The sequence below is a fragment of the Diceros bicornis genome, chromosome 34 (genome assembly GCF_020826845.1).
Source record: "Diceros bicornis minor isolate mBicDic1 chromosome 34, mDicBic1.mat.cur, whole genome shotgun sequence".
In the NCBI taxonomy this organism is placed as follows: Eukaryota; Metazoa; Chordata; class Mammalia; order Perissodactyla; family Rhinocerotidae; genus Diceros; species Diceros bicornis.
Window position 1 is genome coordinate 33,257,054 of NC_080773.1, and position 12,807 is coordinate 33,269,860.

General features: G+C 56.0%; 1 protein-coding gene across 6 annotated transcripts in view; it reads right to left on the reverse strand.

Moving 5' to 3' along the window:
• Positions 1 to 12,807, reverse strand: part of PPP6R1 (protein phosphatase 6 regulatory subunit 1) — a 34,164-nt gene that overhangs the window by 10,727 nt on the left and 10,630 nt on the right. For 4 of the 6 annotated variants that reach the window (XM_058530302.1, XM_058530304.1, XM_058530299.1 and 1 more), the window contains exons 3-17: positions 11,394 to 11,580; positions 11,174 to 11,311; positions 11,024 to 11,089; positions 9,308 to 9,420; positions 9,100 to 9,213; positions 8,499 to 8,670; positions 8,261 to 8,413; positions 7,997 to 8,131; positions 7,342 to 7,406; positions 7,106 to 7,221; positions 6,937 to 7,022; positions 6,675 to 6,764; positions 6,509 to 6,606; positions 3,920 to 3,977; positions 3,657 to 3,835 (exon numbers count right to left, since the gene is read on the reverse strand). In XM_058530302.1, coding sequence (XP_058386285.1) covers positions 3,657 to 3,835; positions 3,920 to 3,977; positions 6,509 to 6,606; positions 6,675 to 6,764; positions 6,937 to 7,022; positions 7,106 to 7,221; positions 7,342 to 7,406; positions 7,997 to 8,131; positions 8,261 to 8,413; positions 8,499 to 8,670; positions 9,100 to 9,213; positions 9,308 to 9,420; positions 11,024 to 11,089; positions 11,174 to 11,311; positions 11,394 to 11,580 — 1,770 coding nt within the window. The remainder of the gene's footprint in view (positions 1 to 3,656; positions 3,836 to 3,919; positions 3,978 to 6,508; positions 6,607 to 6,674; positions 6,765 to 6,936; positions 7,023 to 7,105; positions 7,222 to 7,341; positions 7,407 to 7,996; positions 8,132 to 8,260; positions 8,414 to 8,498; positions 8,671 to 9,099; positions 9,214 to 9,307; positions 9,421 to 11,023; positions 11,090 to 11,173; positions 11,312 to 11,393; positions 11,581 to 12,807) is intronic. The other 2 variants (XM_058530300.1, XM_058530301.1) reach the window with 1 other exon arrangement.

The following is a 12,807-nucleotide window of genomic DNA, read 5'->3' on the forward strand; positions in this document are numbered from 1 at the left end:
AATACCTAGGAATAAATCTTACCAAGGAGGTGAAGGACCTATACAATGAGAACTACAAGACATTATTGAGGGAAATCAACGATGACATAAAGAAATGGAAAGATATCCCATGCACGTGGATTGGAAGAATAAACATAGTTAAAATGTCTATATTACCTAAAGCAATCTACAGATTCAATGCAATCCCAATCAGAATCCCAATGACATTCTTCACAGAAATAGAAAAAAGAATACTAAAATTTATATGGGGCAACAAAAGACCCCGAATAGCTAAAGAAATCCTAAAGAAAAAGAACAAAGCAGGAGGCATCACAATTCCTGACTTCAAAACATACTACAAAGCAATAGTAATCAAAACAGCATGGTACTGGTACAAAAACAGACACACAGATCAATGGAACAGAATTGAAAGCCCAGAAATAAAACCACACATATACGGACAGCTAATTTTCGACAAAGGTGCTAAGGACATGCAATGGAGAAAGGAAAGTCTCTTCAATAAATGGTGTTGGGAAAACTGGACATCCACATGCAAAAGAATGAAAGTGGACCATGTGCTATCGCCATACACAAAAATTAACTCAAAATGGATCAAAGACCTGAAGGTGAGACCTGAAACTATAAAACTCATAGAAGAAAATATAGGCAACACACTATTTGACATTGGGTTTAAAGGAATCTTTTCGGATGACATGCCTACCCAGACTAGGGAAACTAAAGAAAAAATAAACAAGTGGGACTTTATCAGACTAAAGAGCTTTTATAAGACAAATGAAATCAGAATCAAGATGAACAAACAACCAACCAGCTGGGAGAGAATATTTGCAAAACATACATCTGACAAGGGGTTGATCTCCATAATATATAAAGAACTCACACAATTGAACAACAAAAAAACAAACAACCCGATCAAAAAATGGGCAGAGGAAATGAACAGACACTTCTCCAAGGAAGATATACAGATGGCCAATAGGCACATGAAAAGATGCTCAACATCACTAATCATCAGGGAAATGCAAATCAAAACAACACTAAGATACCACCTCACGCCCGTTAGAATGGCTATAATCACCAAGACAAAAAACAACAAATGTTGGAGAGGATGTGGAGAAACAGGAACCCTCATACACAGCTGGTGGGAATGCAAATTGGTGCAGCCTCTATGGAAAACGGTATGGAGATTCCTCAAAGAATTAAAAATAGAGATGCCCTATGATCCAGCCATCCCACTACTGGGAATCTATCCAACGCACCTGAAATCAACAATCCAAAGAGGCTTATGCACCCCTATGTTCATTGCAGCATTATTCACCATAGCCAAGAAGTGGAAGCAACCTAAGTGTCCCTCGACTGACGATTGGATTAAGAAAATGTGGTATATATATACAATGGAATACTACTCAGCCATAAAAAAAGACAAAATCGTCCCATTTGCAACAACATGGATGGGCCTGGAGCGTATTATGTTAAGTGAAATAAGCCAGAAAGAGAAAGACAAACACTGTATGATCTCACTCATATGTGGAATATAAACAAACACATGGACAGAGAAAACTGGACTGTGGTTACCCGGGAAGTGGGGGTGGGGGGTGGGGGGTGGGCACAAGGGGTGAAGGGAGTCATATATGGGGTGAAGGACAAACAAAAATGTACAACCCAAAATCTCACAATGTTAGAAACCATTAAAATATCAATAAAAATGTAAAAAAAAAAAAAAAAAAAAAAAAAAAAAAACCACGCATCTATGGACAGCTAATCTCTGACAAAGGAGCCAAGAACATACAATGGGAAAAGGAAAGTCTCTTCAATAAATGTTGTTGGGAAAACTGGACAGCCACATGCAAAACAATGAAAGTAGACCATTGTCTTATACCATACACAAAAATGAACTCAAAATGGATTAAAGACTTGAATGTAAGACCTGAAACTGTAAAGCTCCTAGAAGAAAACATAGGCAATATGCTCTTTGGCATCGATCTTAGCGGCATCTTTTCAAATACCGTGTCTACTCAGGCAAGGGAAACAAAAGAAAAAATTAATAGGACTACATCAGACTAAAAAGCTTCTGCAAGGCAAAGGAAACCACGAACAAAATGAAAAGATAACCCACCAACTGGGAGATAATATTTGCAAATTATATATCCAACAAGGGATTAATTTCCAAAATATATAAAGAACTCACAACTCAACAACAAAAAAACAAACCACCTGATTAAAAAAATGGGCAGAGGATATGGACCAACATTTTTCCAAAGAAGATATACAGATGGCCAATAGGCACATGAAAAGAGTTCAACATCACTAATCATCAGGGAAATGCAAACCAAAACTGCAATGAGATATCACCTCATTCCCGTCAGAATGGCTGTAATTAACTAGACAAAAAATAAGTGTTGGAGAGGATGTGGAGCAAAGGGAACCCTCATACAGTGCTGGTGGGAATGCAAACTGGTGCAGCCACTATGGAAAACAGTATGGAGATTCCTCAAAAAATTAAAAATAGAAATACCATACAATCCAGCAATCCCACTACTGAGTATTTATCCATAGAATATGAAATCAACAATTCAAAGAAACTAATGCACCCCTATGTTCATTGCAGCATTATTCACAATAGCCAAGACGTGGAAGCAACCCAAGTGCCCGTCAACTGATGAATGGATAAAGAAGATGTGGTATATATACACAATGGAATACTACTCAGCCATAATAAAGACAAAATTGTCCCATTTGCAACAACATGGATGGACCTCGAGAGTATGATGTCAAGTGAAATAAGCCAGACAGAGACAGACAAACACCATATGATGTCACTCACTGTGGAAGACAAACAAATACAGGGATAAAGAGAACAGACTAGTGGTTACCAGAGAAGAGTGGGAAGGTGGGCGAAAGGGGTAAAGGGGCACATATCTATGGTGACAGGTAAAAACTAGACTATTGGTGGTGAGCACAATGCATTCCATACAGTAAGTGATATATAATAACGTACACCTGAAATTACACCATGTTATAAACCAATATGACCTCAGTAAAATAATTAAAAAAAAAAAGTTAAAACACTCTAATCCTCAAATCAGAAGCCACAAGGGCAAAGAAAGGCTCAGAGTTACAGGCCCTGAGTTGGTATCCGTGCTGGCAAATCTACGAGGCACGAATCTATTTAGTCATTGATTCTGGGGCCAGCCAGTCCTACAGAAAAATAATACAACGTTTGTTCAAAGAGCTGGTCACGGCTAGCTTACCAACCCTCACATTTGGTCCGTGAGGGAGGGACAATCATCATCGTTCATTTTACGGGAATTAGGGAAGAGGGCTGACGCCTTTGTGGGAACACCTGCATGAGAGCTGCCAGAGGGGAGAGCAGAATCAAGGAATGGAGGGGAGACACTGGTTCCAGGTGCTCCTGCACCAAGCTGGACCTGAAGGACCCGCCTGTTTTTCCAGCCACACAAAAGCTGTTATCGTATTCCTTTTGTAGATAAACTCATCTGAACTGGGTTTCTATCACTCAAAACCGAAAGTGCCCCGCTGATACACACACCACATTCTCCTTATTTTTCTCATTCGTTCCAGGTCTGAAAACCGTTTCACGTGGGCCCTGCAGCCCCATTGCGCTGGGGAGCTTGGAGAGGGGAGACGGGAGGGGGACTCACCTCACGCCCGGGGACTGGCCCAGGCGGGCGCCCCTGGCCAGCTGGCGGCCCTGCCAGGCACCATCCTCCCCATCAGAGTCCCCGGAGCCCTGACCCTCCTCCTCGTCCTCTTCCTCCTCGTCGTCATCGAACTGCTGGATCCGGTCCTTGTAGCATATCTCAAGCAGGTTGGCATTGGGCTGTGGGGTGCAGGGGGCGGGAGGTGGGGTGGGCTGCACTGCCCGCAGCCCCCCGCCACCACCAGAGGACGGGGCAGCACTCACGTTCTCATCGTCGGCATTGAGGGAGAAGGTGATGTTGGCCGTCTTGTCAAAAGGTGCGCTAGGGGGGAAGCACGGGAGCAGTGAGGGGGAGGCGCACGGGGCGGGGACAGCACGAGAGGAGGCTGCCTCCTGCCTCTCCCTCATTCACTCAACACCCCTCGCTATTCACGGGCTCCATATCTGCAAAATCACCAACTCGCTAAAATTTATCTGTAACCCCAAATCAACACTTGTGGTGCATTCTGGTCACTTACGGACGTTCGCAGAGCAGTGAAAAATGAGTTGCTGGACACGCACAGTCCCAGCTGAGGTCCAACACGGAGACGCTCCGCCTCCTGCCTCAGAGATGCTGGGGGCGGGGGGGGGGGGGGGGGGGAGGGGGCGATGGGGGGGGGGTGCGGGACGACGACTGTGTGGGAACCAAGGCTCTGGCTGGAGAGGGTTTGAATTTTTTTGGCACGTGCTAGTGGGGTGGCCCCAGGCAAGTCACTTAACACATGTGAACCTCATTTCCTCTGTCATAAAATAAAGGAAACAGAACCTGCCTGGACAAATTGTTTTTAGGATTTAAGAATGTAATCCTGGTGAGATGCTGGCATACAGGTACAGACCTCCCCCAGGAGTGATGGTTCACGTTCGCGGCGACTTGATCGCACGCAGCCGCAGAGAGAAACGAGAATGGAAGGTCCGCTTACTAAGCACCTATTGTGACCCCGTGCAGTGCCGGGCCTCTGATCATACTGGCAGCCGCAGGCAACTTTAAGACACCAAGTGTAAAGAGACCTTTCCACCGGCCAGAATCAGGGGGCTGTCGTCTTTCTGTTTCTAACGAGAACGTGCGGCGCTGGTGCAGGGGAGTGGACTAGCCAGCACCACCCAAGCGCCCAGATGATGTGCACTGACTCAACAGACACCCACTCGGCCAGGCGCCGAGCCTCGCACAGGGCCACACCACACGAAACACGCCGCCCTCAACCCGAGATGCTCAGTCTCCGGCTGGCCTTCTTCAATCCTGGCCAAAAGAATCGCCTTTGGAGCTGAATAAAATGCTCCCACCTGGGCCCCACACCCAACGAGGGCAGAACCCGGGCGGGGCCTGATTATGCTGGGGAGTACTGCTTCAGAAGAACACACCCAACCAGCCCTACCTCCAATCCTTCCCCGTCAACAACACCGTTTTAAACATCAGCCTACAGCCAGCTTTGCCCAATTCTCTCTTTCAGAAAGCCTCACAGAAGTGCACTTTCTGAATTAAGAAATTAAATCCACATATTTTAAATACTGACACAAATGGTTGAAAAGGATTCGTCAACTTATACTCCTAGCGGCAGAGTGTGCAACTTTCCAGTGGTCTCCTACTTGTTCTGTTTGCACCCTTCGCCCACTTGCTCCTGTTCCGTGGAAAGAGCACTCCATGTCTACACTGGGGTCCAGGCTCTGTCTCACGTGTGAGGTATACTCCCAGGTTATCCCTGTCTGTCCAACTCAGGAAATGCTTGGCCACAAAGATGGGTGTGGACAGCTGCATGTTCACAACTCTGGGGCACTGCCCCTCCTCCCTGCCCCGGCCCCGGGCCCCACCCCTGGCTGCCCCATGCCAGACCCTAGGGGGCCGGCCGGGCCTTTCTCTCCCGCCTCCCCCACCCTCTGACTCAGGACATCTCCCTCCCGTGCCCTGCGGTGGGGTCCAGCTTCTGTTCTGGGCATCACGGATTCATTCTTCAAAAGTAGCCTCTTCTGCTCAGACGGCTCATAGGCGTTGTTCAACAAGCACGTCGCTCGGGGGCCTTGCAGGGCAGGCTCTGGAAGCCCCCCAGGGTCCCCCAGCCCTGCAGCACACACTGGACAACCCAGCCCTGCACGAGTGACCTGCTCCAGGCCAGGGGTGGGTAGCGGCAGAACCAGGCCCAGAATCGAGGCCCCCAGCCAGGTGGGTGGTGAGGGGCCCCTCACTGCCCTCCACAAGGCCACCGCTGCTGCTCAGCTCCCGCCCTGACCTGGTCTCCTCCAGACTCACCAGGCCGCCTGCCCTGCCCTTCGCTATCTACCTGCTGCTGTCACAAGCCTGCTCAGGCAATTTACACAACGTTAGAAAATTTTAATTTTTCTGTGTGACTCTAAAAGCAACAGACGTCTGTGGCAGAAAATTTGGAAGACAGAAAAGAAAGTTCGTGACCCAACACCAGAGGGGATCGATGTTAAACCGCTGTTGTACAACAAATACAAATAACCAAAACTGGTCACTGAAAAAAATCTCTCCTGTCACCCCAAGGCCTCTGGGGGGGAGGGAGAGGGACGGACGTGCCCCATGAGGCCCACCTCTGCACACAGCCAGGCCCCGAGTCCCAGGACCCCCACGCACCTCCCACCCGGCCCCCAAAGAGAGACCCCAAGAGGGGTCTGAGGCGGGCCGAGCCCTAGGCGTTGGGCTGGGCGGGCAGGGGGTGGACAGTGGGGACAGCAGGGAGGACAGGGAGGGACAGCAGGAGGAGTCACATGGCAGGGAGCACCTGCCGTCTGACCTGCCGTCTCAGGTCCCCTCCCTGGGCCCCTGCCTGCAGCCAACCCCACACAGAGGGCCACACTCACTTCACGCTTTCCTCCTGCTCCCCAAACTCCTCGTCGTTGAAGCCGAAGTGGTCGATGAAGGCTGAGGTCATGCGTTGCATCTGGAAATCCATGAAGGCCTGTGGAGGAGCACCAGTCAGGGCTGGGCAGGGCCAGAGCCCACGCCCCAGCACCCCCAGCCTCCCACCTGCTGCAGCACCGCCTCCTCAGGGAAGTTGAACTCCTTGAGCCGGTCATCCTCGTCGTCGCTGGAGGAGTGCAGATGGTGGGTGTTCACCTGAGGGTGGGTGGGTGGGGGCGTCAAGGCCTCAGGAGCCCCCAGAGAGGGACTAGAACGAGGACAGGGCTGTGGGGAGGGGGAGGCCGAGACTGGACCAAGAAGGAGAGAACCAGAAGAGGCAGGAAGCGGGAAAGCGCTGGAGGCAGGCCCCGCAGCAGAGGGGCCTCACCAGGTCCACCATGTTCTTCTTGTTGGTCTCTGCCAGGGGTCCCGACACAAAGGCCTCCCACTGCTCCTGCTGGTCGCCCGGTAGCTCTGCCCAGAGAAGAGGAGATGAGGACGTGAGGCGTCCCCTCAGCCTCCAGCCACTCCACCCCGAGGCGAGCCCTGGCCCTCACCCTTCAGCAGCTGCCCCAGCTGCTCGGCGTTGGGCCCCTTCTCTGCGTTCTGAACCAGGGCGTTGGCCACCCTCGTCAGGTGGCCCATGTAGCCTTTCCGTGGGCCCCCTCCGGACCTGGGCAAGCATGGAGGCCACAGCTGGACACAGGCTGAACGAGCCAGCTGCCCCGTCCTCCCCACTGCCAGGTCCCCCCTGCCCCGCCCTCCCCAGGCAGGAAGGCACGTGGACGCTCACTGCACGCGGTCGTTCTCCTCCCAGGAGGTCAGGATGCGCTCCACCAGGCGGCACTGCTGCAGCAGCTGTGGGGGAGCAGTGCGGGGCGGCATGGGGGCAGGGGCCGCACCCGCAGCCCCACACTCCTCCACAGGGAAGTGAGGGACAGACCCGGCACCCAAGCCTCTGGTCTTTCTGCGAGGAGCGTGCATCACGCCCTTGCACACACTCACACACATGCATCTGCCCCTCCTTCCCTGCGTTCCCCTTCTGCTCACCCAGAAACATCCTCTGCCCGTTCAACTCCTGCTCAATCCACACAACACACTCCAACATCACTCCACCTGCTTCCCACTTCTGCTCGTCCAAACCCCACGCCTCCTGCTTAACGGCTCCTCCCCGGGGCCCCGGGCTACGTCCAGCGAGGCACCCCCACCCACCACGGCAGCCGTCGCCCCGGGAGAGTCCTTCCCTCTGTCCCCAGGACGCCCGCTGCCTTCTGAGGCACTTCCCCATTCGTCATCCTCTACGTCTCCCAGACACGCCCTGAGGACAAGGCCGAGCCCTCAGTACGTGGATGACCGGGCAGGTACCGACTACCTGTCAGGCGAGGGGCAGGCCTGTGGCAGAGCTCACCCACAGGGACCGAGGGGGGAGCCCGGGAGCCCCAGCTCACGTGTTTCACGACGGGGTTGGAGGCAGGCGTCTCGGCACTGCTGTGGGAAGGGGGCCTGGAGCCCAGCATGGCGCTCAGGCACGCCTCCACTTGGGCATGCAGGAAGTTGTTGAACACAAAGTGGAAGAAGAGGTCCTGGAGGGCACAGGCTGCGCTGAGAGGCCCCGCCCACGGCCAGCACCCGGCCCTCCCTCCGCGCTCCCCACCGGTCTCCAAGCCCGCCCCTCAGCCGTCCCCCGCCCCCTCAACCCCCATCCCCCGCACCAGCATGGTGTTGGGCACGTCCAGCGCCAGGAGCTCCTGGGTCAGGGCTGCGTCGTTGGCGCTCAGGGCGCTGGCCAGCAGCTTGACCACGTGCAGCCGCGTGTTGCCCAGGGGCGGGGCCAGGCTGCCCCAGGTCGTGCGCAGCGGCTCCACCTGCAGGAGTGGGAGGCTCAGTTCCCAGCCCAGCGCTGCCCGGGGCTGCAGGGCCGCCCTCCCACAACCCCACTCCCGGGCCCACCCGGCCCACCTCCGGTGGCTCGAGCAGGAGCTGGTGGAAGTGGCTGAGCCGCGGGCGCAGGGCGTGCAGGGCACCCACACTGGACACAGAGCTGTCCAGGGTCACCTGGGCCAGGAGCTCCAGCTGTCCATCCACACTGCTGAAGAAGTTGTTCACAGTCACAGACTCAGACCTGCCGCAGGAAACAGCATGAAGGGCAGTCAGCCGCCCGGACGGCCTGCGCACGTGTGTGTGTGTGCATGTGCGTGTGGAGCACATCCGGAAGGGAGTAAGAAGCTGCACCCTTGGGAGCCCTTCCACGTTGGACAGGCAGGGCACTGAAAGGAGAGGCGCCCAGCTGTGGGTGGAAGTCCCCCACTGCCTTGCGAGGAGGCACGCCCGCGGGGCCCCGGACTTCGATGCTGGCTCGAAGCTACAGGCAGTTCCCTCAGCCCGTTTCCTCGGGTATCTATCAGACAGGAACGGGAGGACTCCTCTCCTGGGACCGTGAGACCATCAAAAGGAGACACCACTCGTGGAGGCTGTGTCCCAACAACTTCACCCCTGGACAGAACGGCAGGGCTGAGGGCCGCAGAGCCACCTGGGGAGGCCAGCCCCTCACCTGGGCCTCCTGGGCTCCAGCAGGGTCAGCAGCACCTGGATCCCGCTGACAATCACCGACTGGCTCTGCTCCCCCTCCAACATGTTGCTCAGGAGCTGCTCGATTGTCTCCTGCCTGGGGAGTCAGGCGGGGGTCGGGGGTGGTGAGGACCCAGGGCCCCCCAGGGACGGCTCCCCTCCCCGGGCCTGAGCAGCGCCCGCAAACCCACTTCTCCAGGGTGGCCAGCAGCTGGTCGGGCTCTGGGCTGTCCTGGACCTGGATCATCTGCTCCCGGCTCAGGCGGATGATGTCGCACAGAGACTGGGACGCGTTGGAATGTTGCTAGAAGGGGAGAGAGAGCTGAGGACCCCCGCCTGGCCCTGCTGTCCAGAACCTCGTGAGGTGACCACCCAGCACCAGCCCTTAGGGATAGAGGATCGCACAGACACAGAGACAAAGGTGCTAAGGGAGAGAGCACAAGGCACAGACAGTGGGAGAGGAGAAACAGCGGGGAGAAAGAGGAAACCAAGGAGGGCTTCTCGGAAGAGGAGACATCCCACGCAAACCCCATACCACTCACAGGAGCCAAAGGAGGTAACCCAGAAATCCACCAACTGCTGAACATCCTTTAGCTTTAGAAAGGGAAGAAGCACTGACACACGCTACAACACAGATGAGCACAGAAAACCTGGTGCTAAGATAGAGGCCAGTCACGAGAGACCACGTACTGTGACTCCGTTTACACAAGCCGTCCAGAAGAGGTAAACCCGGAGACAGAAAGCAGACTGGTGGCTGCCGGGGGCTGGGAGAGCATGAGGGGAATGGGGAGGGACAGCTAAGGGGCATAGAGCTTCCTTTTTTGGGGGATGAAATTTTCCTAAAATGGACATGGTGATGCTTACACAGCCCTGTAAATATACTAAAGGCCACTGAACTCTATATTTTAAATGGATGAGCTATATGAAAGTAATTTATCTCTCAATTAAAACTGTTACCATAAAAAAAAGAGAAGTATGGGCTGGCCCCGTGGCTCAGCGGTTAAGTGCACGCGCTCCGCTACTGGCGGCCCGGGTTCAGATCCCGGGCGCGCACCGACACACTGCTTCTCTGGCCATGCTGAGGCCGCGTCCCACACACAGCAACTATAAGGATGTGCAACTATGACATACAACTATCTACTGGGGCTTTAGGGGAAAAAAGGAGGAGGACTGGCAATAGATGTCAGCTCAGAGCCAGTCTTCCTCAGCAAAAAAAGAGGAGAGTTAGCATGGATGTTAGCTCAGGGCTGATCTTCCTCACAAAAAAAAGAGAAGTATAAGCAAAAAGAGAGAAGTCTAACCCCACAGACAGCTGCCAGGGCCCACCCACACAGACCCCAGACCCACCCGGACCCTACACCCACACAGATCCGGGACACATCCAGGCCATGGCTGCACTTTGGAGCCCGCCATGGGCACCCCTCGTCCCTCTGCCAGAGGCCTGGATGGTCATCACCCTCCTGGGATGGGCACTGGTCAGCTGCCAGGTGCTGACTCCCTGCACCTGTGCACCTCCCTCCACTCTGGAGGCTGGTGGGCCCAAAAAACAGATGAGGAGCGGCCCCCCCAGGCAGTCAGTGACGATACGGGGCCTCCGAGTGGGGTCTCTGAAGGACGAGCGGGGCTAGTCCAGGCATAAGACATGGCAAGAGTTGCCAGGCAACAGAGCTGGAACCGGAGGGAAGGAGTGGGGGGGACCCCGGGAAGGGTGGCAGCAAAGGGGTCAGGGACAGAGCCTGGAGTCAGAGGACCCTCATCAGACCCCTGACCCCAAAGGGACGAAGGGCCAACTTCCTGGTTCACGAGAAGTGTCCCACGTGTGCAAGACCCCTCTTCTGTTCTTAGCGGGAGCCCCCGTCAGTGACTGACTGAAGGGCATGCACACAGCAGCATGTGGCCGCACTCACATTGTCATCTTTCGAGGGATGAATCTGCTCGATGAGCCGCTGGACGATCTTCTCCTCATTGAGCCACTGGGGGTGAGAAGGCGGGGCTCCGCTCACTGACCGGCCTCCCCAGCCCTACCTCCCCGGCGCCCCCTCCTCATCCCGGCTTACAGTGAAAACCTCCTGCCTCAGCTGCGGCCGCTCCACGCAGGTGAGGAGGCGCAGCAGGAGGTCCATGATGGCCGAGGTGCCGATGTGCTGCAGCAGCAGGTCCACGAAGTCGTCCTTCTTCCGCAGGAAGGACACGAGCTGGGGACACGGGGACACGGCACGTCACGCGGCAGGACCTGGCCTGCACCTGCCCGCCGGGGTGCCGCGGGACGGTGGGCACCTGGTCCGTCTTGCGGTTGATGAGGACACCCATGACCTTGCTGAAGAAGCTGGCCAGCAGCGGGTTGAGGCTGCCGCTGCTCTGCAGAAAGCCATAGAGCCGGCTCAGGAGGGCCTCGTCCGCGCCCAGAGCGTCATTGATCTGGGGCACGTCCGACGTCAGGATCTCGCAGGCCACGCTGGGGTACCTGTGGGGGCGGGCTGTCACATCCAGGGGGGACAGACGCGGGGGAGGGGCCAGAGGGACCTTCCTCACCGCTCCTCCCACTCAGAACCCACCCGTGGCTCCCCACTACCCCTGAGGCAACGTCCTGAGCCAGGGCCGACCCCTCAGCAACACCCTTCTCTCCACCTCCCCAGCTCCTCCTCCGCCCGAGTCTGTCCTGGTGTGCTCCCCCCGCCCTTCCTGCCCATGACCTGTCTAAAATCCAACCTCAACCCCTCCCTCCTCCACACACTCACATGGTGCCCGACAGCCCACAGAACGAGGGCCGCTCTGCCCAGTGTGCCACCCGGGACCCCAGGTGACCACAACCTGCTCCATCCCTGCCCCGTAAACTGCAGGGGACCCCGAGTGTCCTCCTTCCCTGGAAACTGGGTTCCTTGGGGCGGGGCAGGGCAGGGACTCCTGCCCTGCTGCGGGGTGCAGGTGTCAAAATGGAGGCTCCTTCAGCGTCTCCCTGCTACTGTGAGCCCAGTCCACAGGGCCGCTAGACGTGCTCAAGTGAGGGTGGACGGGCGACAGAGGCCGGACAGGCAGAGGTCAGAGCAGAGGAGGGAGAGGACACGCATGAGGTCGGGTATCTGATGGACTGGTGGGGGAGGGCATGGGGACACCCCGCTGGCCCTGCCAGAGGTCCCCACTGCGTGCCAGGCCTGCACTGAGCAGCTGCCACACACCATCACAAAGGGCAAACCGAGAAGCAGCTTCACCCACGCTCCGTCTGGCCCAAGGCCTCCAGGGACAGAGACGCAGGGTGTGCTGAGGACCGCGTGTGTACCCTGCAGAGTGCAGGGGGCTGGGCAGGGGCAGCACCAGGGAATCGGTACAGGACGGGAGTCTGTGTCCGTGATGGACTGTGCAGGGCCGGAGAAGGGCAGCGGAGACCGGGGCAGACGAAAGCCCCAGTTATGGAGACGATTCCAATCGAGCCCCCAACAGGGCCCTGCCAGCCTTGCCCACCTCACCCCGCCGCCAGAACCTGGAGCGCATCCTCCCTCCCGGCACATCCCAGGGCCCTGAGCACCAGCAGAGTGACTGGGGGGCAGGGGGCAAAGGAGGGCAGGCGGGAGAGAGGCAGAGGGGAGCACATGGCCACCTATGGCCCTGGCCTACCCCGCCCACGGCCACGCCCTCTGCGATGGCCCCGTGCTGGGCACCGGGGACCTGGGTTGGGGCAGTGCTCCCGCAGCTC